At 47.1% G+C, this 25,028-nt stretch overlaps 1 protein-coding gene across 1 annotated transcript in view; it reads left to right on the top strand.

The window, feature by feature from the left end:
* Positions 1–25,028, top strand: part of LOC130017135 (kinesin-like protein KIF3B) — a 41,145-nt gene that overhangs the window by 2,422 nt on the left and 13,695 nt on the right. The window contains exon 2 of the mRNA XM_056107834.1: positions 23,413–24,881. Coding sequence (XP_055963809.1) covers positions 23,478–24,881 — 1,404 coding nt within the window. The 5' untranslated portion in view covers positions 23,413–23,477. The remainder of the gene's footprint in view (positions 1–23,412; positions 24,882–25,028) is intronic.

Raw genomic sequence — 25,028 nt, 5'->3', positions numbered from 1 at the left:
CCAGGGATTAAACCCAGGTCGGCCGCATGCAAGACAAACATCCTACCCGCTGTGCCATCGCTCCAGCCCCATCATATTATCTTATGGCTAGTGAATAAAGTATATGCTGATGACACCAGGTCTGTCAACCTCAAAGAGTCCTGAATGACTGAAACAGGAGCTGTCAAAGTAGCATATAAATGTCAGCCTACTAATAGGATTGCCCTGGGAATCTAGAATTTCAGGCCACAGTGAAAGTTGCACTCAGGGAAGTGACACATGAGTCAGGTATGTGAGACCTTGATTCACTCCCCAGCGCCCACATGGCCCCCACAGCACCACTGGGTTAGCCCTGGGGGCCTCTGAGGACTTCTGGGGTAGCCATGGAGGCTTCCAAGCACCACTGGGTGTGCTCAGATCACGCTAGTGGTCCCCAACATCATTGTATCCTTGGGTCCTCTTAACCATCTGCCCCAGTTGGCCCGGCATCCAGTTCCAGGAATAGCTCTCTCTGGCTCCATGAACATTGCTGGGGAAACCCATTCATTTTTTATTTTATTTTTTGCCTCTTGGGTCACACCCGGCGATGCACAGGGGTTGCTCCTGGTTCTGCACTCAGGAATTACTCCTGGCGGTGCTCAGGGGACCATATAGTATGCTGGGAATTGATTGGGTCAGCCACGTGCAGGGCAAATGCCCTATCTGCTGTGCTTTCACTCCAGGCCCCCCACCCCCGTCATTATTTTAAAATTTAGAAAGACTGATAGTAGGATGCCAGTTCAGTCACCTTTGATTAAATCACCTGGTAATGAGCATTGGGAAAGTGCAGAGATCAGTCCTATCTCCCCTATTTTTCAAGAACTTAAGAGCTTTTGGAGGTGGAAGTGATAGTATAGTGAATAAGGTGCTGGCTTTGCACACAGTTGGCCCTGGTTCAATCCTCAGCATTCCATATGGCCCCCTGAGCACCACCAGGACTAATTCCTGAGTGCAGAGCCAGGAGTAACCGTGAGCGTCTCTGGGTGGAGCCCAAAAAATAAAAAATAATAAAAACAAGAGTTTATGTATTACTGGCTGTTGACATCTTTAAATAAATACCTGGTGTTGGCTTCATTATAGAGTCCAGCTACTGACCCAGATCTCTTCCAGATCCCACACCCAGCAGTGTTCAGGGCTTACTCCTTGCTCTGTACTCCTGGCAGACTTGGGGTCCATTTGGAGTGCTGGGGATTGAAGCTGGGTCGTGTGCGAGGCAAGTGTCCTATCCTACCCACTTCAGGTGTATTGCTCCAGCCCCAGTATCCCCACACTTCTGCTGGTTGCGTAGCTTCTAGGGCCCTTTCATCCCTCATGTATGCATTTGTGAGGAAGAGCCTGCACAGCACTGGTCACTGTCCTAGTGTTCTACAGATGTTGTCTAGGGGTTTACAAACATGTTGAAAGGTGCCTTCAGCCATTTGATATTGTCAAGACCTCTGCAAGGGAGGGAAGTCCAGGCTCCAACCCCCATTTTTACAGTCAAGGGAGCAGAGGGAAGGAAGCTGCGTGGTTCTGAGTGGCCTGTTTCACATGTGTCTCTTCAGCCATCACGTTCAGCACAGGAGCCTCACAGCTGCCTGAGTCTCATTCACCCAACATTTGCCACGTGCCCGGGGTCCACCAGGTCATTCTGGCCTGGAGATATGATGGTGAGGAAGTAACTGAAGTCCTTGCCTCAGTCACCTCAGATCCTAGTGCAGAGACTTTCACCCTTATGTGGCCTACTGCCCCTTTTCCAGAAAAAATATCACTGGTGTTTCTGGAGATCTCCCTCTTTTTTTTTTTTGAGTAAATGGAAAGTAACCCCCTACCAATTGCATTTGAGGCTAATTCCTGCCCCCTGAATCATGCTTGTGCTCCCCAGGGGGCAGTATATCGCCCATTTTGGGAAACCGTGTTCTAGTGACAGCAACAGAAAAAAGTAAACTGGAGAGAGAAATAAATACTGTGAAAGGTAACATCATGGAGAGTAACTGCCCAAAGGATTGGGGACTCCTACTGTATGGGTGTTTAGAGAAGGCCACTGTAAGGTGGCGGCATTTTCTCTGAGATTTGCTGCCAGGATCTCTGAAAAGGTATAAACCATTGGAAAAGGTGGTGTGGGGGCTGGGGAGGTAATATAGCACTTAAGGCACTTGCCTTGCATCGAAGCTGATCCTGGTTCAATCCCCAGCACCACGTGCGGCCCCCTGAGCACAGCCAGGAATAGCTCGTGAGCACTGCTAGGTGTGGCCTAAACCACACCTACCCCTATGCCCCACCCCCAAAATGTGGAAAACAGAAGGAACAGCCAGGATAAAGGTTCTGAGATGGGAATAACTCAGAGTAATTGGTGCAGGGGTCAGTGAGAATGGAGAGGTGGGCTGAGGGGCCGGAATGAGGCATAGATCTGATAGGGCTTGTGGGCCAGAGTAAGGAGTTGAGACTTGATTCTGAGTGCATTGTAGAATTGTTAAAGACTTGAAGAAGGGACGTGATAACTAGTTTTCATTTGTTAAAAAGTAGGGCTGGTTTGTGGTGGGAAATGTACACTGGCGAAGTGAAGCATGGAGGAACTTTGTATGACTGAAACCTGATGATGAACAACTTTGTAACTGTGTATCTGACCTTGACTCAATTTAAAAAGTGGGGGGGGGGGGAGGGAGAGAGGAGAATGGATGAGACTGGAGCAATCTGAACCAGGTTTGATTCTCAGCATACCATGTCATCCTCTGAGCACTGCCAGGAGTAATGCCTGAATGCAAAGCCAGGACGAACCCCTGAGCATCACCAGGTGTGACCCCAAAACAAAAAACCCAAGAACTTTGTGGGGCCAGAGAGATGGTGAAGGGGGTAGGGCGCTTGGCCTTGCACATGAGCAACCTGTGTTCAATCCCGGCACCCCATATGGTTCCCCAAGCATTGCCAGGAGTCATCCCTGAGCTCAGAGCCAGGAGAAAGGTCTGAGCACAGTTGGGTGTGACTCCTCCCAAATACAAAAGTAGTAGCAGGGCTGGAGAGATGGCACAGTAAGTAGGGTGTTTGCCTTGCACGCGGCCGACCTGGGTTCAATTCCCAGCATCCCATATGGTCCCCCCAGCACTGCCAGGAATAACTCCTGAGTGCAAGCCAGGAGTAACCCCTGTGCATCACCAGGTGTGACCCAAAAAGCAAAAAAGAAAAAAGTAGTGACTTGAGGGCTAGAGAGTCGTACTGGAGTCAAGGCACTTGCCTTCATACAGCCAGCGCCAGTTCAATCCCCCTATACCACATGTGGTCTCTTGAGCACTACCTGGAAATAATCTCTGAGCACAGAACCAGGAGTAGTTAGTTCCTGAGCATCAGTGGGTGGGTGTGACTCCAAAACAACTGCAACAAGGAAATCACGTAGGGAGACTAGGGACACAGCTCAAAGGGCTGGAGCGCTTGTTTGCATGTGGTCTAATTTACCGCACCACATAGACCCCTGAGCACCACCAGGCACGTGACCCTGGGGCTCCACTGGATGTGGCTCAGAAACAAGAATCAAGACCTCTTTGGCCTCCGTCCATATAATTTTTTTTTCTTTTTGGATCACACCGAGCCAGGCGCGGGGGTTACTCCTGGCTCATGTACTCAGGAATTACTCCTAGAGGTGCTCAGGGGATCGTATGGGATGCTGGGAATCGAACCCGGGTTGACTGCGTTTAGGGCAAAAGCCCTACCCACTGTGCTGTAGTTCCAGTCCCATCCCTCCATATAATTAATGATTTCCAAGGACTTAAGAACAATATCCCTGGGCTGAATGGAGCGGACACCCTCCCCCCCCCACTACACAGAGCCTGATGTGTCCTGGTACCCTTACCCATAGTCCCCAAACAGACAGACAGACAGACTGGCAACCCATTTGGAAGCATGAGACAAGGAGAGGGTTGCTGGTGGCCTTCTAAGGTGGCAGCAGTGGAGATGGTGAGAGAGGGAGTTTCAGAGGTGGAACCAGCAGGACCTGGGAGGGCGGGGCAGGAACTAAAGGAACCAGGAGGAATGCAGGGATAGGGGTGGGATGGCAAGGCCCCCCATTGGTAAGAGGCAGCTGTGCTTACTCTGACCCCCTTGGTGGAGAGACCCTGTTTGTAAGCATCATGCTGGATCCCATCTATGGGAGGAACCACCAGAGCATGCAGTGGGCACGCAGCCTCATGCAGCTCCCCTCGGCCTCCACCCTGGCTGTACGGAACCCTGCCTGTCGCAAGTCTGGCCCCACTGCCAGCTTTAGAGCAGGAGCAGCGGGCACAGGCTCTGCCAGGGTAGTGCCGCACGGCCTCCTGCTGTCGGCATGGCCGTCCTGACTCAGGATCTTGGCCAGTGAAGCAGTGGGGGAAGCCGGCCAGCTCGGGGAGAGAGCACGGGATCCCTGGAGAATCCCTCTTGGGCCTTCAGGTTGCCGTTCTCGGCCTGCCAGTGGGCTGCTTCTCCCTGGCTGCGGAGTGACACGGCTCAGGTTGCAAGGCTTTGGATTTGGGAATCCCTCGAAAAACTGTGTGTTCTGCCAGAATTCCTGGAGGGTCCTTGAATGGAGGATCTGTCTGAACGAGGGAATTCAGGCCTCCTTCCACATATGCTAGTGACTGCACGGGCACATTTAGACTCTCGTGTGTGAGTCGTAGCATTCTGACTAGTGAGTCTGATAGTCCTACAGTGCCGCTTCCATCACTTTGCAGTCTGCACTGCTCCTGCCTGTTCATTCTGGTTCACTAATGTTCAGTCACTTGGAAGCATGTGGAGCAAGGATCATCCTTGCTTGCTTTTCTTTCTTTCTTTCTTTCTTTCTTTCTTTCTTTCTTTCTTTCTTTCTTTCTTTCTCTCTCCTTCCTTCCTTCCTTCCTTCCTTCCTTCCTTCCTTCCTTCCTTCCTTCCTTCCTTCCTTCCTTCCTTCCTTCCTTCCTTCCTTCCGCACACTTGGTGATGCTCAGGGCTTACTCCTTGCGCTATCCACTGTACCATCCCTCCTGTCCCATCCCCACTTTACAGATGAAAGTTAGAAGGCTAAGGGGTCATCCATTTTTGGTTGGAGCAGTGTTTTCCAAACTGAATGATCCTTTCCCCTGCTCCTAGGACACTCCCCGGCACCATCCAGAGAGGCAGTAGTAGATCCAGGTGCAATTTTGTGTGTAGTGGGTGCACTTTCTTTTTGCTTAAAGAGGTAGATTCCGGGGTACTGAGTTATACTTTTTCTTTCCTTTTTGTTTTCCGGAACTTTATTTTATTATTATAGTTACAGCAACATGGTTACAATGGTATCAATGTTTATGCTTTTTTTAAAAAAAGTTTGCTTTAAGAAACCATGATTTACAAAGTTCCTGATAGTTGAGTTTTAGGCATATAATATTGCAACACCAATCCCACCACCAGCATCAACTTCCTCACCAGTGTCCCCATACTCCATCCTCCCCACTACAGACATTACAAAATTCCGTGGTTGCAGCTTAGATCTCATGTTCTCACTGAGTGATGCTTTTTCTGGAAGGGGGCCATAGGCCAAATAAGTTTGGGAACTTCTGATTTATAGTATTAAGCACTTGCTAAGGGCTGGATTAGGTAGATCCTTGCTTGTCAAAGTGTGTTCCCTTGCGTGTGCTTGTTAGAAATGCAGAATCTCAGTTGAAATCTCATAAACCCATTTCCTTTTTGCATCCAAGATCTGGATGTTTCCTGTGTTCATTAAAGCTTGAGATGTGCTCGGTTAGTAGTAACTAAAAAAAAAAAAAAAACCTCAGGGTTGTTAATGATCATGAGAATGCAGTGACACATACTGAGCCAAGCAATGGCCCACGCACCTTATACTTGTCTCCTTCAGTGCGCACAGCAGCCGTGTATGGAGGTATTAATCCCACTTGTCAGAGAGGAAAGAGGAGGCCCTGAAAAGGCAGATAGCTCGCTCAGGTCATTGGATGCCCAGCCAGTCATCAGACGCTCTCTCCCCACATGCGCCTCTTTTTCAGGTGGGCAGTATACAACCCTGACGTCAAAAACCTTTCTCTTCCATACCTGGGTAATTTTTTTAATTTTAATTTTATATTTTGGTGACTCCTGGCAATGCTTAGGAAGGAACCATGAGGTGTGGGGTACTAAACCAGGGTTGACAGCATGCGGGCGAGCTCCGTAACCCCTATGCCACCTCTTGGGTTAATCGCTGATTCTAAATGCTGTTTTAAAAAAGGACATTGACTTTAAAAAGTCGAGAGGTTGGGCAGTGGTTAGGTACTTGCCTTGCAGGCACATGACCCCACCCCCCACCCAGACTCTAGATCCTTGGCCCGTATGGGGTCTGTGTCAGCCTCCTCCTCCCCCTCTCTCCCCACCTCCCAGGAGTAATCCCTGAGCTTTGAGCCAGGAGTAAGCCCAGAGCACAACTGAGTGTGGTCAAAAACTAACAGCAACTGCAATGACATCAAAGCAGTTTGAAGACCTGTAGGGGAAACCCTTATCTATTTAAACAAGCTTGAGGTGTCAGTTACTGGGCTAGCTGGCAGCACTCTATTGAAATGATAAACTAGGTTACCCCTCCCTCTGGGGGGGGGGGTCTAAATCAGGTCTGTAACTGCGGGGTGGAGATGCGAGGGTTCTAATAGCAATTAGCAGCTTGTTGTGTGACCTGGGGCTATTAAGTCAGCCTCTCTGGGCCTCCCTCTCTTCTATGCAAACTAGGGGTGTGGGACCTTCTTCAAAGGCTCTTCCAGCCAGCCCAGGCTGAGTGACTGAGCTTTGAGTTGGATACTACTCTCTCTTTTTCTCTTCTGTTTTCTGGTGACTTCATTCTGGGCTTTTTCCCAGACTATGTGGGGTGAGGTTTTTCGAGTCAGTTTCTTGGCAGTGGAAGATACTCAAAATCAGCTCATCAGCATCTCACATCTGCACAGCAGCCTGGAACCTTCATGTTTTCAGGCTCTGTTAATCATGGTGACACATTGTGTCTCCTCACTTTGTCACACTGATTGCAGACATTGAACTCTTAGCGCGCACACACAGGCAGCTCTATCTTTAGCATCCTGAGTTATTTAAATCGTACTTTGCATTAGAGAGCACCAGTGATCATCACAATGGGTGTGGTTTTATTTTTAAAGTTTTTTGGCAGAATCTTTGCAGCATTGCAGGTTTTCTTTTTTTGTGTGTGTGGGGGGAGTCACATTTGAGCTTAGCAAATAAAGGGAAGTGGGGGAAGAGAAATTTAATAGATTATTGGGAGTTTGAGTTTTGACTCAAATACTGTTACCTATTCTGGGGTCCTTCATATCACTTTTAGTGGGTTCAGGAAAATCTGTTGAGCTTCTGAGTATGATATATATCAAATAGCTTCTAAAAGCTCATAGCACTGCCTCCAATGGTTTAGTGAATTGGAGTCATCATTATACCACACACATTTCAGTAACTAAAGTCCCCACCCCAAAAATAAAATCTCGCTAGTGAATCATAAAAGATCTGATCCAGTTAAATCTTCAATTCAACTTACTTAAGAGAACCACAGAAAGATAGTTCTTTGTGAAAGGATATTTTTTTTTTACAAATACACGATAACAAGGGACAGAGAGATATTACAGGGTAACTATTGACATGGCTGACTCCAGTTCAATTCCTGGTACCATGGTCTCCAGAGCAATGCTGGTAATAGCATTGAGTGTGACTCAAATGCCCAGAATCTGCAATAACAAGTCATATTCTAGCTTAAGAAATATATAGGCATTTTTTGTTGTTGTTATTTTGCTTTTTAGGTCACGCCCGTGATGCTCAGGGCTTACTCCTGGCTCTGCACTCAGGAATCACTCCTGGCAGTGCTTGGGGATGCTGGAGATTGTACTCAGGTCAATACTGCTATGCTATCTATTTGTCCCCCACATTTAGACCAGTTTCAGTGTTTTATTATTACAGGTAATGTCACAGAAGGGTCCAGAGAGATAGTACTGCAGGTTGGGTACTGGCCTTGCACATGGTCTATGAAGTTTTGATCCCTGGCACCGTGTATGGTCCTCTTGAGTGGAAACCCAGGAGATTGCCCAAGTATTGCAGGATATGGTGCAAGTACCAAAAGGAAAAAAAAGTAATGAGAGATAGAGGGGTAAAGGTGTTCTCCTTGTATGCAGCCAACTGTGGTTCAATCCTGGATTGAATCGTGTTCCCTGGATCCCCACTAGGAGTAAATTCCAAGCACCATTGGCTGTGGACCAGAAACCAAAACAAACCACAGGGAACAGCTTGATGGTCATAACTTTTTAGGTTTTAGAAATTTAAACTTCTTCCCCTCCTTGTTTTGTTGTTGTTGTTGTTGTTTTGTTATTTTTAAGTTTGGAGCGCTATACAGCAGTAGGGCATTTGCCTGGCGGGCAGTCAGCCCGGCCAAGCCAGGTTCGATTCCTCTGCCCTTCTCAGAGAGCCTGGCAAGTTACCGAGAGTATCTTGCCCTCGCGGCAAAGCCTGGCAAGCTACCCGCGACGTATTCAATATGCCAAACACAGTAACAAGTCTCAAAAAAATGGAGACGCTACTGGGCCCGTTCAAGCAAATCGATGAACAACGGGAGGACAGTGACAGTGACAGAAGTTTTGGTTTGGGGTGTTCAGGCCTTGCTACTGTACTATCTTTCCAGCTCTAGAAATACAAATTTTAATTTTATACTTATTTGGGGGGCCAGGCCCAGCGGTGTTGCTGTCTGTTCCCTGCTCTGTACGCCAGGGTCATTCCCAGCTGTGCTCAGCCGTGTGGTGACAGGGACCAAATCTAGGAGCTCCAAAGCATGGACTGCAGCCCTTTGAGCCATCTCCCAAAACCCCTAAAAATATTTTTCCTCACGATGCCAGAGATTGAGTCCAGGTCCTCGCAAATGCAAGGCAAGTGCTTCTCTTGCTGAGCTATATCCCTGGCCCTAAAATATCATTGAATAGTTTTTCCAGTCTTCTCTGTCTCTTCCATTTGACCCCCGACCCTTCTTCTTCCCCTTCTTTTTGCCTTTTGGATTTTGGGCCAACCCAGCAGTGCTAATGCTCAAGGCTCATTCCTGGCTCTGTGCTCAGGGATCACTCCTGGCGGTGAGCCTCGGGGGATCATATGAGGTGCTGAGAATCAAACCCAGGACAGCTGACTACCTGCTTGACAAGGCTTGTACCTACTGTACTGTCTCTCCAGCCCCTCTTAATCCAGTTTTAGTTTCAATGTAGAACTCCCTGAGTAGGACTATTTGTTGGTGGCAATAACCAGAATTTGTGTGTGTGTGTGTGTGTGTGTGTGTGTGTGTGTGTGTGTGTGTGAGAGTTTGACACATGGTTTTTGGTTTTGGGCCATAGCTGGTGGTGCACAGAACTTAATTCTGGCCCTGAGCTCAGGAATAAGTCCTGGTCAGCCAGGGGACCACTTGAGGCCTCAGGGATCAAACCCAGATTAGCCACATGCATGGCAAATGCTCTACCTACTGAACTACCTCTCCAGTCCTGGCACACTTAGAGCTGTTAGGGCAGTATCTCGATGGTACTGGACAGTTAACCATGATGATTTTGGAGTTCTTTTAAAAGTATGTTTATAAGTTTAGCAACTGTTAAAAGACAGGAACCATACAAATAGCTCTTTTAAAAATACGTTTAAAGTTGGGGCTAGGGGACTGGAGAGATAGTACAGCAGGTAAGGTAATTGCCTTGTTTGTGGCAGACCCAGGTTCAATCCTTGTCATCCCACATGGTCTCCTGAGCACTGCCAGGAGAAATTCTTGAGTGTAGAGCCGGGTGTAATTCCTGAGCGTTGCCGGGTGTACCCCTCCCCACCCCCAAAAAGGAAGCTGGGCCAGAGAATATAGCAGTGGGGTGCTGGCCTTGCATACTGCCTACCTGGATTATATCTCCAGCACTATATGGCCCAGTTCAGTCCTTGGCACTGCACAGGGGAAATAGTTTACTCTAGAGGTAGCCTCTGTAGGCAGTTCTTCCTCCGTGGTTCACCAGGAGTCTTGATGAAATGAGATTCTGATCCTGGGGCTCTGGATGGGGTTGGATTGTGCACTGAGTCTGGTGGATCTAAACATTTGAAGCAATTTATTCTCGATCACAGAATTCTAAGGTCTCTTGATGGAAGACTTAGGTTTCCTCTGAGTAGGAGAGTATTTGTATATTTGTATGGTTCCTGTCTCTTAACAGTTGCTAAACTCATTTCTAACCAGCACCTTGGACCTTGGGCCTTAGGTAAGATATAGTAGCAAACTAGAAGTTAGTAGCATTGTTGGGTGTCCTTACATTTATTTCTATTTTCAGTGGTACATTGATTTTCCATGCATGATAGTGATATATAGTTTTGCTTTTAGAGGGTCACATCCAGTGGTGCTTAGTGACTACTCCTGTCTCAGTGCTCTGTGGTTACAGTGAACAGTGGGAACCATATGGTACCAGGGATTGAACCTGGATGCCCACAATGAAAGCATAAGCCCTAGTCCTTTGGGCCATTTCTGTGACACTATTACTTTCTTTGAAAAATTAATTTATGGGGACTGTAGAGATAGTACAGGGGGTAGGGCACTTTGCTTGCACATGGCTGACCTAGGTGTGTTTTTTTTGTTGTTTTTTTGCTTTTTGGGTCACACCATTGATGCACAGGGGTCACTCCTGGATCTGCACTCAAGAATTACTCCTGGCGGTTCTCAGGGGACCATATGGGGTGCTGGGAATCGAACCCGGGTCTGCCGCATGCAAGGCAAATGCCCTACCTGCTGTGCTATCACTTTAGCCCTGGCTGACCTAGGTTTGATCCCCAGCATCCCATAAGGCCCTAGGAGTGATTCCTGAGTGTAGAACCAAGAGTAGTCCCTGAGCATTGCCAGGTACAACCCAAAAACTTTAAAAAAAAAAACTAATTTGTGTTAAAGATTTAAAGAAAAGCCTTTAATAGTAGAGGTGGAACATGGACAAGGCAGACATTATAGACAGAGTTGGCTGACCCACGTCAGACAGGTTGGTATGGAAAAAGTCTTGAACTTTGGAGCAGGTAGACCTGGTTTCTGCTTGCTTTGCCACTTTCTTATCTCAGTATGCCTCATTACTTCCCTGTCTGCCTCTTGGTTTTTTTCTCCTGTAAATTGGGTCAGGGCAGAAGCACCTCCTGTGGGCCTGGCACTGTGTGCTCATTCTTATCACCCAGCCATGCCCCAAGGAGCAAGGATTAGTGGCATTCCCATTTTACAGATAAAGAAATAGGTTTAGTGGGGGAAAGGAGGCTGCAGTCATGGAGGGGTCAGCAGGACTTCAAACCTGGCATGTCCAATGGGTTAACTATTCCAGGCCACCTTCCCTCTTAAATATAGATTTTTCTGGAGTGGAGAGATAGTACGGTTGGGTGTTTGCCTTATACTGGGGCCACCCACGTTTGATTCCCGGCACCCTGTATGATCCCCTGAACATCACTAGGAGTGATCCTTGAGCACAGAACCAGGAGTAAGCCCTGAGCATAGCTAAGTATGGCCCAAATTCCAAAATTAAAATACAGATTTTTTTCTATGACTCTCTACCCATCCAGTTAAAATGAAAAGTCTTTCACATACTGAAAATAGGATGGTGGTTTCCTGAGATGGGGGAGTAAGGGGGTGGGAGTAGTTCTTTGATGAGTCTGCTAAGGAGGGTAATGCCAGAGGTGTTGAAACAATGGCGGTGTGCGTTAGTCGCCTCAGCTACAATTAATGCATGCTTTATGTTTATTTTCTTATAGAAGGCGGATTTCCAGGGGCTACAGGCCAAGTAAATTTGGGAACACCTGGTTTAGAGTTTCACCTGGGTGAGATGAGAAATTCCTGAAGGTCTGATACACGGTAGCATGGGCATCCCTAGCACAATTGAAGTTTTTGAACTTAAAAAACAAGTTAAGAGCATATGTTTCCTATCATGTGGGTTTTGTATAAAACATACAATTTTAATGCATTGGTAAAGGAGAGGACTCTTTACCTTGAGCATTGTTTAGAAGCAGGTGGCCACAAGCAGTGCTCAGGCAGCTTGGTGTGGTAGTCATCCAATGTCCAGTGTAAATAAAGGTCTCTTACTACCTATTTGTAAATTATCAACAGAAACAACTTAATTTTTTCCTGCAGATTTGTGCAGGGAACGAGGAATTGCTGGCAGGAAAGCCTTTCCTGTTTCCTACTTTGGGTGACTTGGGGCCTGGACTCTGTCTGGGCCACATAAAAGGGGCATTGTTGGCAGGCAGGTAAGTGTATAGCCTGGGCAGTGGTTAGGGTAGTGCCACAAAGGAACTGTCACAAAGGAACAAGTGCGGGGCCAGAACCATAGCAGGGCTCTTGCCTTGCACATAGCCAACCTGGATTCTATCGCCGACATCCCATAGGGTCCCCCAAGCACCTCCAGGAATAATTTCTGAGTGCAGAGCCAGGAGTTAAGCCCTGAGCATTGCCAAGTGTGACTCCAAAACCAAACAGTAACCAAAATGGAAGCTGTGTCCCATTCTCCTTGAGTTGGATCCAGCCTCCTTCTGCCTGCCGCTCCCTGCACTCAGTGTGGTGTGTGGGCGATTCAGGAAGTCCCTCAGGATCACACTCAGCGGGTGCATCCTAGAGTTATCACACTCAGACATCGGGGTGATACTTCATCTTATTTTATTTTATTTGGGTTTTGGGATCACACCCCACGGTGATCAGGAACTGTTCCTGGCTCTGTGCTCAGGATTCTCTTTTAAGCCGTGTTGGAGAACTGTATTTGGTGCCAGAGATTGGAACTGGCTTTGGCTGTGTCCAAGGCCTTAGATTCTGTACTCTCCAGCTTGCTAGCTATTCATTAATTAATGAATTTTGGTTTTCTTTTATTTGGGGGGTCACAGCAAGCAGTGCTGAGGGCTACTCCTGGCTGGCTCTGGGCTCAGGGAGCAGTCCCGCTGGGGCTCAGGAACTGTCTGTGATGCCAGGGATTGGCCCTGGGTGGGCTCCGTGGCAAGGGGAAACCCTACCTGCTATACTATTGCTCCTACCTCCAGCTTGGATATTGTTAAATGTATGTGTATATTGGAATGGACTTGTAGAGTTTTTTTTTAACTAAAAAAAAAATAAGGCCCACAATGAAAATGTGGGGTTTTTTAATTGAATTTATACTGTCTTGTAAGCCAATATAACGTGTGGCATAAGGATTAGCTTCACAAACATATATGTTTGAATATTTGAGGAGGGCCAGAGAGATAGTAGGGGTTAAGGGATTTGTTTTGTACCCAGCTGACCCCACATTTGATCTCTGGTTCCACATATATTTTCCTGATTACCAGGAATGATCCCAAAGCTCAGGGCCAGAACTAAGTCCCGAGAACCACCGGGTGTGGCCCTAAAACTAAACTAAAAATAAAATTAAAATATGGAGATTTTTTTTTTATAGTGTTGCAGATCAAACTCAGGGCCTCAGACTTGAAAGGCATGTGCTATGCCACTGAGCTACATCCTAGGCCCTTACATGTGGGTTTTTACATAAAGGTAAAGGTAAAGGCCCTCCCGTTGATCGTCGATTTGCTCGAGCGGGCCCAGTAACGTCTCCATTGGAGACTTTGTTGTTACTGTGTTTGGCATATCGAATACTCTCGGTAGCTTGCCGGGCTCTCCGAGAGGGGCGGAGGAATCGAACTCGGGTCGGCCATGTTGGCCGCTTGTAAGGTGGAAACAAACTGATTTTTTAAAAAAAATTTTTATTAGTGAAACACCATGAGATAGTTATAGACTTACAAATTTTTGTGAAACAAACTGATTTTTAAATCCCAGCTGTTTCACTTAAAGTAAGTGAAACCAAGGGTGTGTGACCCTGGGAAATTAATTTCTCTGAGTCTGCCTTTCTTATGTTTAAAATTGGACTAATACCTGTTTTTCATAAAGAAATTTTAAAGATTAGGTGAGAAATGCACATTAAAGCTCTTGCTATTCTTTAAGTTGTGACCGTTGAAAACAGCAAAAACACACCAGACCCTCATCGATTCTAAGTAAGTGACTTAGAATACCTTTTTAATAAATGTCTTTTAGGAATGTTTCATAACTGGATGCAAAGAAGGGGTTTATTTTTCTCTTTTCCTTCTCAAACAACTACTTTCTTTGCTTTTTTGGGTCTCTAAATGATTGGGAGGGCATGGTGCTAGTTAGAATTTATTTATTTTTTATTCTTTTTTGTCTGTGACATTTCTAGGTCTCTTTCCACATAGGTAACCTGTATTCCTACAACACATCAACCTAAGGGGTTGCACTGTTTATTATCAAAGAAAAACAAGCTTTATTGTTTCCCCTGCATCCCTGATTGTAAGAAACAAAATACATGCACCCCTCCAAAAGGCAGAAAAACTGACAACAAATTTCACTTGCAATCTCTCAACCAGGATCAATATTGTATGCATTTCCTGCGTGTTTATTAAACTCAGACTAAGGGGGCTGGAGCGATAACACAGTGGGAAGGGCTTTTGCCTTGCACATGGTCTACCTGAGATCAATGTTAAGCATCCCATATGGTCCCCTGAGCTCCGTCAGGAGTAATTCCTAAGTGCAGAGCCAGGAGTTACCCCTGTGCATCGCCAGGTGTGACCCAAAAAGAAAAAAAGTAAAAGAAACAGACTAAGTATTTAACACTACTTATTTAGTCCTCAAACTATTCTTCAAAGTAGGTAATACTGGGGCTGGAGTGATAGCACAGTGGGTAGGGCGTTTGCCTTGTAAGCGGCCAATATGGCTGACCTGAGTTCGATTCCTCCACCCCTCTCAGAGAGCCTGGCAAGCTACCAAGAGTATCTCGCCCACACGGCAAAGCCTGGCAAGCTACCCGTGACATATTCGATATGCCAAACACAGTAACAATTGTCACAATGGAGACATTACTGGGCCTGCTCGAGCAAATCGATGAACAACGGGAGGACAGTGACAGTGACAGGTATTACTGACCCTGTTTTATGGGGATAAACCTTTCCAAGACTATTAGGGCAGTGTAGGAATCCATACCCTGGCATGTTGAATACTAAAGCTTTTCAACCCAGACTTTAAGTCCCTCTCTCCTCTTGTGCCTGCCCCCACGGTCTCCTCTGTACACAGGTGAGCCTGAGTTACTCCCTCGTTTGGATAGACTGCCTGTTCTCAACTATACAGAATGTCATAAATGTTAACCCGTGTACCTTAGAGATTTATTGTATTTATTTAATTTGAAATATTTACTTTTTTTTTTGTCATACCTAGCTGTGCTCAGGGATCATTCTGGTGAGGCCCAGGGGGACCATGATGGAACCCAGTTTGTCCACGAGTGCCCTACCTTGCTGTACTGTCTCTCTGGCCCCTGGTGTGTTTATTCTTCCTTGACTGCATGGTTACTTTCCACTTGAGAGATGTGTCATCATCTCGCCTTAGGTCGAGATGGTGCAGTGCTAGACATGCCCATGCGTCTCGCACTTACGTTAATCGGTGATGTCCTCAAAGTATTTTGGGAAATAGAGTTGCTGTTTCAAGGGGGCATTCTTACGTCGAGAGTCTGGTATTGATCAACAGCCCTCAAATAAGTTGTGCCAGTTGGGAATACAGTGGCAGTGCTCAGGGACCCCGGGGGCCATGTGGTGCCGTGGATGGCGCCCAGCCAGGACCATGCACCCTAACCGCTGCAATATCTCCCAGCCCAGGAGTTTGAAAGCTTTTAGACAGTTCACAAAACTGTATGGTTCACACACCAAAACCCAAGTGACCTTATGTTTCTAAATAGTGCCTGTGCTAACAACAGTGTGTGTTCATTAACCTGCTGGTTTGTCGTCTTTGGGTTTTTTTTCTTTTTTTGGGTCACACCTGGTGATGCCCAGGGGTTATTCCTGGCTCTGCACTCAGGAATTACCCTGGCGGTGCTCAGGGGACTATGTGGGATGCTGGGAATCGAACCCCGGTTGGCCACATGCAAGGCAAACGCCCTACCCGCTGTGCTATTGCTCTGGCCCCTGGTTTGTCATCTTTGAATGCCTCCCAGGATTGAAGCTATGTAACATACTGGTTGACATTAGAAAATTCAGTATTTCTTTGCCAAAGCTTTCATGGATGCTCCTAGGTGAAACTGCACCTTAAGATTGAGCTGAGGGGGCTGGAGAGATAGTATAGCGGGTAGGGCATTTGCCTTGCATGCGGCCGACCCGGGTTTGATTCCCAGCATCCGTTATGGTCCTCTGAGCACCGCCAGGAGTAACTCCTGAGTGCAGAGCCAGGAGTAACCCCTGTGCATCACCAGGTGTGACCCAAAAAGAAAAAAAAATATTGAGCTGAGTAGTTCTACTCCTGGGTCCCTTTATTCATCAAATCATTGTTATTACATACATTTAGTCAAGGGGGTCAGTTGAAACGGATGTTTAGAAAGGAGGAATTTCATGAATTTTGACCCCTTTTCTGAATTTCACAAAATTTTTCCATATTTTTCACTTTAGTTTTACTTTCTTTCTGTTGTTTGTTTTGGGGCCACAGATGGCTCTTCTCAGGATTTAACCTGGCTTTATGTGGGACTGTTTGGGGTGCCAGGGATTGAACCTGGGTCGGCCATGGGCGTGACAGGTTCCCTGCACACTGTACTATCTCTCCAGCCCCTGGTTTAATTTTCTGAGGAAGGTAAGCGTGTGATTCAGTACTCAGGAGCTATAAAAGGCTGCCAGAGCACAGGCTCCCTCCTCTCTTGGCACGCAGCCTCCCAAGCTCTTTTCCCCCACAGGCAACAACGTTGTCACCTGGCTCTCATGCTTGGCCCCAGATACACTATATGCATGTTATATATATATATAAATAAACATAAAATTATTCCCCTCAACACAAATGCCATTTCCTTTAAAAAGTTCTGCAGGGAGGTGGCTTTATTTTTTCATTTCATTATTTTTTTAATTATTTTTCACAGTGACCTTATTTTTCCTTTCTTCTGGGGTGGGAGCCGCACCCAGCAAAGCTCAGGGCTTTGGGGACTGTATGTAGTGCCAGTCACAGACCCAGCTCAACCATATGCAAGGCAAGTGCCCTATCTGCTGGTACTATCGCTCCTGCCCTGGTGGTATTATTTTTCAACTCGAAATGAAATAATCTTGCTTTGAAATTTGTGTCGCTCCCGTTGTGACAGCTGACTATAGGAACCAGAGACACCGCATGGGACTTGTTTTCTCTGCGTTGTTTGGGAATCATCAATAAGGAGACCTGATATTCCAGAACAGTTAGAAATGGCTGTGAAAGAGTATCGTGGATAATGATGAGCTGGATATAAGGTGGAGGCGGGTGCTTCCCCTGAGAGCGCCCGCACAGGGACGTGGGTGGGGTGATTCAGAGGCAGTTACTGGGATTATCTTGCCCAAGTGTGGCGGAGCTTTTCTGATGGATGGCTCAGGTGATCTGTAACTCAGGCTGTCTTTCAGACATGCTGAGTCCTTGAACTGTCAGCCAGGCAACTGGCAGGTGGTTGCCTCGTCTGCTCTTAGAGGACACTGCACCGGGACACATTGATTAAAGAGGCATTAGTATGCACTCGGTGTGCCTGCACATTGCTGCTCCTTGGGAGACTCTGCTCAGTGAACTGAGTCAAATTTTTATTTTTCCCCAATTGAAGATACTGCATGCTTGCCTAAGGAAGTTTGGAAAGTGCAGAAATGTTGAAAGAGGGGCCAGAGAGATAGTACAGTGGGTAGGACACTTGCCTTGCATGTGGCCAACCTGGGTTCAATCCCTGGCATCACATGTGGTTCCCTGAGCACCGCCAGGAATGATTCCTGAGCACAGAGCCAGGAATAAGCCCAGAGCACTGCTTGGTGTGGCCCAAAAGCCAAAGGGAAAAAACAACACAGAAGTGTTGAAAGAGCAGGTCAGCCACATATAATTCATCTACCCAGAGAGGACCACAGGGGCCGGATTGGTAGTATGGTGGGTAGGGCACTTGCCTTCTACACACCTGATCTGGGTTTGATCCCTGGTCCCCCGAGTCTGCCAGGAGTGATCTCTGAGTGCAAAGCCAGAAGTAAGCCCCGAGCACAGCCTGGAGTGGCCCCAAAGCCAAAATAAAAACATGTTAGAGGGCGGAGAGATGGCTCAAAGGAGAGGGTTCCATGTGGCAGAGCCGGGGATCAAATGCAGAGACTTTGCACATGGTAGGCATGCTAGAGTGGATGCTTTGTATGCAGGAGTCCCAGATTCATCCCTAGCAGCACTGCCAGGAAAGCCCTCAAGCACTGAGCTGGGAGTATGCCCTGAGAACTTCTGGGTATGATCCCCCAACCTAAGAAAAATGAGTAATGAAAATGTGGTCATGACGGAGAAGATGGCTCTGAGTGCTGCAGCACCTGCTTTGCATGCAGGAACTCCAGACTAGACCCCAAGTTTCACATACACCAGCACTGTTGGGAGTGACTCCCGAGCAGCACAGTGCCCGCTATGCCCCCTCCAGGGGCCCTGCCCACTGTACTATCTCTCCACCACCGTCCCCTCCCCATTGCACATTTTATATTTATATTTTAGAGGCCACACCCAGTGGTGCTGAGAGGCCACTGGGGCTCTACTTGGCCTTGTGGGGGTCAAATTCAGGGCCTTTGCACATGCTAGGTCTGTGCTCTCCCACTTGACCAGTCTCCCCAGCCCCTTAGGAAACATTACCCTTCAGAAACTGATGTAAGAAACAATCAGAATTGATGTTGTTGTCAAAATCTCTTATTTGCTTCAAGCTTTTTGTTTCAAAGAGAAATTATAAAATATTTCAGGTAAAAATGAAATATTGGGGCCAGAGAGATAGTCCAGTGATTAGGGCAGTTGCCATGCAGGCGGCCTTCCCAGGTTTGATCCCCAGCACTGTAGTCCCCTGAGCACAGCCAGTTGTCACCCAAAGCAAATAGGAAAAATCGAAGTAGTACTCTCATTTTTAGTCTCATTTGCTGCACTCCCCTGCCTTCTTTATACTGTGTGATACTGATGACCGTCAGTATCACAGATATATATTCTGTCCCAGTTTTATTCAAACAGACTTAAATCCAAAGCTGTATATACCATATTGTTTTATATTTATTGTCATAACTGTCATGCTACAGTATTTCGTTCAACCTGTTTATGTCAATTTGTATATACGGAACTAATTCAGGACTGGCAAACTTCTTCTGAAGTGGGGGAGGAGTTGGGGCCACTGTCAGTGCTCAGAGCTTATTCCTGACATTTTGGTCAGGGATAACTTCTGGGGGTGCCTGAGACGGAGCCCGGGTCGACAGCATTTAAGGCAAATGCCTTATCCACTGGGCTGTCTCTCCAGCCCTGGCAACTTTTTCTGTAGAAGACCAGGGATTAGAACTGGAGAGATCATTCAAGAGTTAAGGCTTTTGAATTGCACGCGGCCAGCCCCAGCTCAGATTGTCACCTCATAAGGTCCCCTAAAGTTTTCCTGAGCACTGGTGGATGTGGTCCCCAAACAAAAGCTGAATAAAGATTAGGAAGTAAAGTAAGTAGAGTAAGTAAAGATGAGGCTTCTAGGGCTATACTGTCACACTATCTCTACTACAACTGTTCAGTTCTGCTATTTCATAGCTAACATAAACCAAAGATAATATGTAAAGAGGGTCGGGCTATGTCTCAGTAAAACTTTATTTACACAAAGTGTGAGCCCATAGGTTAGTTAGTGCTGTAGTTAGTTGCCCTCCACTCTTATTTCTGTTCACTAGTAAGTTTCTTACTATCTGTAATTTGAAGAGGCCCTGTTTGTATTTTGTTATTTTTGGGCCACACCCAGCAGTGCTCAGGGCTCACTTCTGGCTCTGCGCTCAGGGATCACTCATAGGGGGACTCGAGGACCATATCGGAAGCCAGGGATGAAACCAGGGTTAAACATGTGCAAGGCAACCATCCTGTCTGCTAAACAATCTCTCCGACCCCCTTATTTTATTTTTCAATCCCCATCTAAATGGACGTGTAGGGTTTTCCCCACTTTTGTTGGGCTATTTTAGGAACGTTACAGAAAGCATCCTTGTTCATGTTTCTTCGTGCGTGTGCAAAGCAAAATCGCTGAGTTTTGTTTTCAATAATGGGAGGCATCTAAAATGCCATAGGTGGTATGTGACTAGCCTGTAATTCTAACTTCGAACTGGATAGGCCAGTGATTATTGCAAATTCATTCCGCACCTAATTCTAGAACTTGAAGAAAGGCTCCATGACAACTTGCCTGAGTCCAAACATGAACTATTTGGAGGCTGGGCTGGAAGAGTGTGGCTGCCATGAAAACTGTGCATCCGCTTTCTCAGGAGACAAAGGAGCTGAGGCAGGGGCAGATCCTGGGTTTTCAAGTCTAGTGGCCATTTCAGCAGGGGTCGTTAGCATCAGAATGACAAGTTCTAGCAGAAAAGGTATTTGGGATGAAGGTGGTGAGTTGCTGACTTGTGGTTCCTTCTTTCCTGGCAGTGCTGTGAATTCCTCTAAAGATTTATCACTGTAATTAGTCTGGCCAGAAGAATAAGGAAGGTAATAAAATAAAGTATCAGGGCAGCCTTCCAAGAAAACTCTTTTCTTTGAGGAGGACCGAGAATAAGATTGTAAGCCCTGGTGGCAGGAAATTAAATTAGTCCATCTTCCTGATATAATGCATCAATAATACATAACTAGTTCAACTTGAACTTGGTGAGTTCAGAGAAGAAATGGTATTCTGTGCTCACAGTCGAGGAGATTTAATTAAGGGGAGTCATGCTTTGGGAATTCCTTCTTTTTAAAAGATTTTGGGGATTATTGTAGGTCATTATCATATCCCTTTTTTTTAAAAATCATTTTGGAGATGTGCTCAGAAAATATATGGGCTGTAACAAACAGTTGAACATCTAGGTCAGCTTACTGGTGTGTGTGTCTGTGTGTGTGTGTGTGTGTGTGTGTGTGTGTGTCTGTGTACATAAACAGTCTTGGTGCTACATTGTGTGGTGGGAAAAGTAGGCTGCTATGTTTCCTTGGGGGTAGGGGGGAGTGTGTAAATGCAGAAGACTCAGTTCTTTCCACTGTCCACCTGCCTCCATCTACCTTATGTTTCTTTTGCTCCTGAAAGTCTCGATAAGGACTTGTGTCACTGTCCTGCACTGCAGTGGGAGGTGCAGGGGCTGGAGTGTGAGCAATGCGTCTTGAGCAGTTTCGCAGGCCCCGAGTGAAATGGAGGGAGAACCAAGCAATGACTTCGCCACACCAAGTGTGACTTGGGGACCGTTGCCCTGGAAATGAAAACCAGAGACAATAGAGTGCTCATACCAACATCTGGTTCTTCCCATCTGACAAGATTATAATACCATCTAGAAGGTGACGAATGAATGGAAGGACTGGTTTTTTTTAAACGGCTTGGGATTTATTCCAATTGAATATTAATTGGGTATTTGGAGCTCACTGTAATTTACTTTTGGTAGAATCGCTATACCCTGAATAAAAATTGTTAGCCTAGTGATGTTTTTGTTTGTTTGGGGGTCACACTCGGCAACACTCAGGGCTTATACCTGCCTCTGCGCTTAGGAATCACTCCTGGCTAAGCTCGGGAGTGTCGGAAATTGAACCTGGATCGGCCATGTGCAAGGCAAGCACCCTATCTGCTGTACCCTCTCTCTCTGGCCCTCACTATAATTTCCTCACTCACTTACAATGCGTCCTTCCTCACTGTAATTTCCAGTGGTCTTGAATGGATTTATATGGTTATTTTTTAAAATTTCATTTTATTTCTTTGGGCCATACCTGGTAGTCCTCAAGGGCTACTCCCAGCTTATTGCTCAGGGGGCATTCCTCAAACTGCTGCATGCAAAATATCTGCTCCAGTCCTTTGACTCACTCAGGCCCCTGGCTTGGTCATTTTAATCCAGCTTTATGTCAGTTCCCCAAGTCCTTCCAGCTTTGGAAGTGCCTCAGACTCACAGTGGTTCAAAAGGAAGAATAATTATCCCTCTTTTGTAGAGTTTATAGAAAAGGGGTTCAGAGAGAACAAGAGGTCTTCTGTTTTTTTTTTCTGTGCAGACATTTTTACATGTAATGTTAGAAGTATGAAACATAACTTTTTGCATTTCAAAACGTGCCTGGCAATGGAACAGTTGGAAACGTTTGGTGGGGGACCACACAGACCCTATGGTCAGTTTTAAGCAAATATCTGCATACAGAGACCTCGAGCCCAGCCCTGCTTTCTCACTCCCGTCCGTCTGTTGTCAAGGAGTGGCCCTTCACAGTTAAAAAGAACATGGTTCTCAGTATCAGAATCGCGTGTATGTCCTGTGACCTAGCAATTTCAGTTCTAGGAATTTATTCTTAACCGCTCTACCTGCTCGTCTGTGAAAGGATGTGGTTCCAAGAGTTTCACAGAGACGACGTGAGTGCTCGTCACTCGGCCCTATAAATGATGGTGCTCCCGTGTATAGGATGCCTGGCCGCTGCCAAATGATATTGCAGTTCTGGAGACAGGCATGTGGCTCAAGGGACCAGGCACATGCAAAGCCAGGCTCTGGGTTTGATCCCTGTCCCTGAATGAACCCCAGACGTCACCAGGTGACTCTCATAGCCCCTAAATGCCGCTAGAAGTGGCCCCCACACCAGTAATAAAAGCAGAAGGAGTAGGGCAGATTTACATTGCCTTAGGGAATAAACTCCAAGATGGCTTAGAAAAGTCACAGGATTAGAAAAGTCACATACAGGATTAATGCTGCATATACTGAGTATACATTTGTAAATGCTGCATTACTGAGTAATGCTGTACATACTGTATATACCGAGGACATACTGCATTTGCTGCACATACTGAGGGCTGATGTGAGAAGGGAGAGGTAGGCATATGTGTGTATTATGCATGAACAACTTAGAAAGAGAGAAATTGAATACTGGGCTGGAGCAATAATACAGGGGGAAGATGCTTGCCTTACATGCGGCTGACTTCGGTTTGATCCCTCGCAACACATACGGTCCCCCGAGTCCCACCAGGAGTGATCCCTCAGTGCAGAGGCAGAAGTAAGCCCCAATCACTGCTGGGTGTGGCCCCAGAACCAAAATAGACAATATCATTCCGTTAAACATATTGTAATATTTTGTCTTTGTGTGTGTGGAGGGGGTGCTTAGACCACACCAGTGGTCTCAGGGGCTGCTCCGGCATTTGTACCAGGGATTCCTCCTGGTGGTGCTCAATGAGCTATTTTGGTGCTGGGGACTGAACCAGGGTCAGCCACGTGCAAGGCAAGCACCTTAATATCTGTTCCATCTCTGGCCCCGAATATATTTTGTACAAGCCAGTTTTTACTGGTGGTTTTATTTTTGGGGATGATTGGTTCAGGGCTATTCATGGGCAGTGCTTGATCCCAGTGGTGTTTGGGGGGGGCGGGGCTCCCCCTGTAGAGCATGTGTTCTAACCTTTGACTTGATAGTGTCAGCGGCCACTCAGTAACCCCCACAGACAGCTGTCCTGTTCTCACTCACTTTTGTTCTCTTCCCAGGACCGTAGCATCCAGGCGTACTGTGGACTCAGGACCCTGCAGACTGATCCAGTTGGGAATTCATCATGTCAAAATTAAAGAGCTCAGAGTCGGTCAGGGTAGTGGTGCGCTGTCGGCCCATGAACGGCAAAGAAAAAGCTGCTTCCTACGACAAAGTGGTGGATGTGGACGTGAAGCTGGGGCAAGTGTCTGTGAAGAACCCCCGGGGAGTGGCTCATGAAATGCCCAAGACCTTCACTTTTGACGCAGTCTATGATTGGAATGCCAAGCAGTTTGAACTCTACGATGAGACATTCCGGCCACTTGTGGACTCTGTCCTACAAGGTTTCAATGGGACGATTTTCGCCTATGGACAAACTGGGACGGGGAAGACCTACACCATGGAAGGAGTCCGGGGCGACCCTGAGAAGAGGGGAGTGATCCCCAACTCATTTGACCACATCTTCACTCACATCTCGCGCTCCCAGAATCAGCAGTACCTGGTTCGGGCTTCCTACTTAGAGATCTACCAGGAGGAGATCCGTGACCTGCTCTCCAAGGACCAGACCAAACGGCTCGAGCTCAAAGAGAGGCCCGACACCGGCGTCTATGTCAAAGACCTGTCTTCCTTTGTCACCAAGAGTGTGAAGGAGATCGAGCACGTGATGAATGTGGGGAACCAGAACCGCTCCGTTGGTGCCACCAACATGAATGAGCACAGCTCACGGTCTCACGCCATTTTTGTCATCACCATCGAGTGCAGTGAGGTCGGTCTCGATGGTGAAAATCACATCCGCGTAGGGAAATTGAACCTCGTAGATCTTGCTGGCAGCGAACGGCAAGCCAAGACAGGTGCACAAGGGGAGAGATTAAAGGAAGCCACCAAGATCAATCTGTCCCTTTCGGCTTTGGGCAACGTCATCTCGGCCCTGGTGGATGGCAAGAGCACTCACATCCCCTACCGGGACTCAAAGCTCACCCGGCTCCTCCAGGATTCTCTCGGGGGCAATGCCAAAACTGTGATGGTGGCCAATGTGGGGCCTGCCTCTTACAACGTCGAGGAGACTCTGACCACTTTGAGATACGCCAACCGTGCCAAAAACATTAAGAACAAGCCCCGGGTCAACGAGGATCCGAAGGACGCCCTCCTGCGGGAATTCCAGGAAGAGATTGCTCGGCTCAAGGCCCAGCTGGAAAAACGGTCCATTGGCAGGAGGAAGAAACGAGAGAGGCGGAGGGATGGCGGTGGCAGTGGTGGGGGCGGGGAGGAGGAGGAGGAGGAGGGTGAAGAGGGCGAGGAGGACGGGGATGATAAGGATGATTACTGGCGGGAACAGCAGGAAAAACTGGAGATTGAGAAGCGGGCCATTGTGGAGGACCACAAGTTGGCTGCAGAAGAGAAGATGCGGTTGCTGAAGGAGAAGGAGAAGAAGATGGAGGACCTGCGGCGGGAGAAGGATGCCGCTGAGATGCTTGGCGCCAAGATCAAGGTACCGGCATCTCTTCCTTGGCACTTTTTCCTTTTTGTGCTTTGTGATTTGAAGAGAGAGAGAGACAGAGTGTGAGTGAGAGAGAGAGACAGTGAGAAAGGAGAGAGGGAGATAGAGACAGAAAGAAATGATTGTTCTTTGAAGTTT

Source organism: Sorex fumeus, unplaced genomic scaffold (assembly GCF_029834395.1).
Source record: "Sorex fumeus unplaced genomic scaffold, SorFum_2.1 ptg000178l, whole genome shotgun sequence".
NCBI classification, from domain to species: Eukaryota; Metazoa; Chordata; class Mammalia; order Eulipotyphla; family Soricidae; genus Sorex; species Sorex fumeus.
This window is presented reverse-complemented; position numbering and strand designations above follow the sequence as displayed.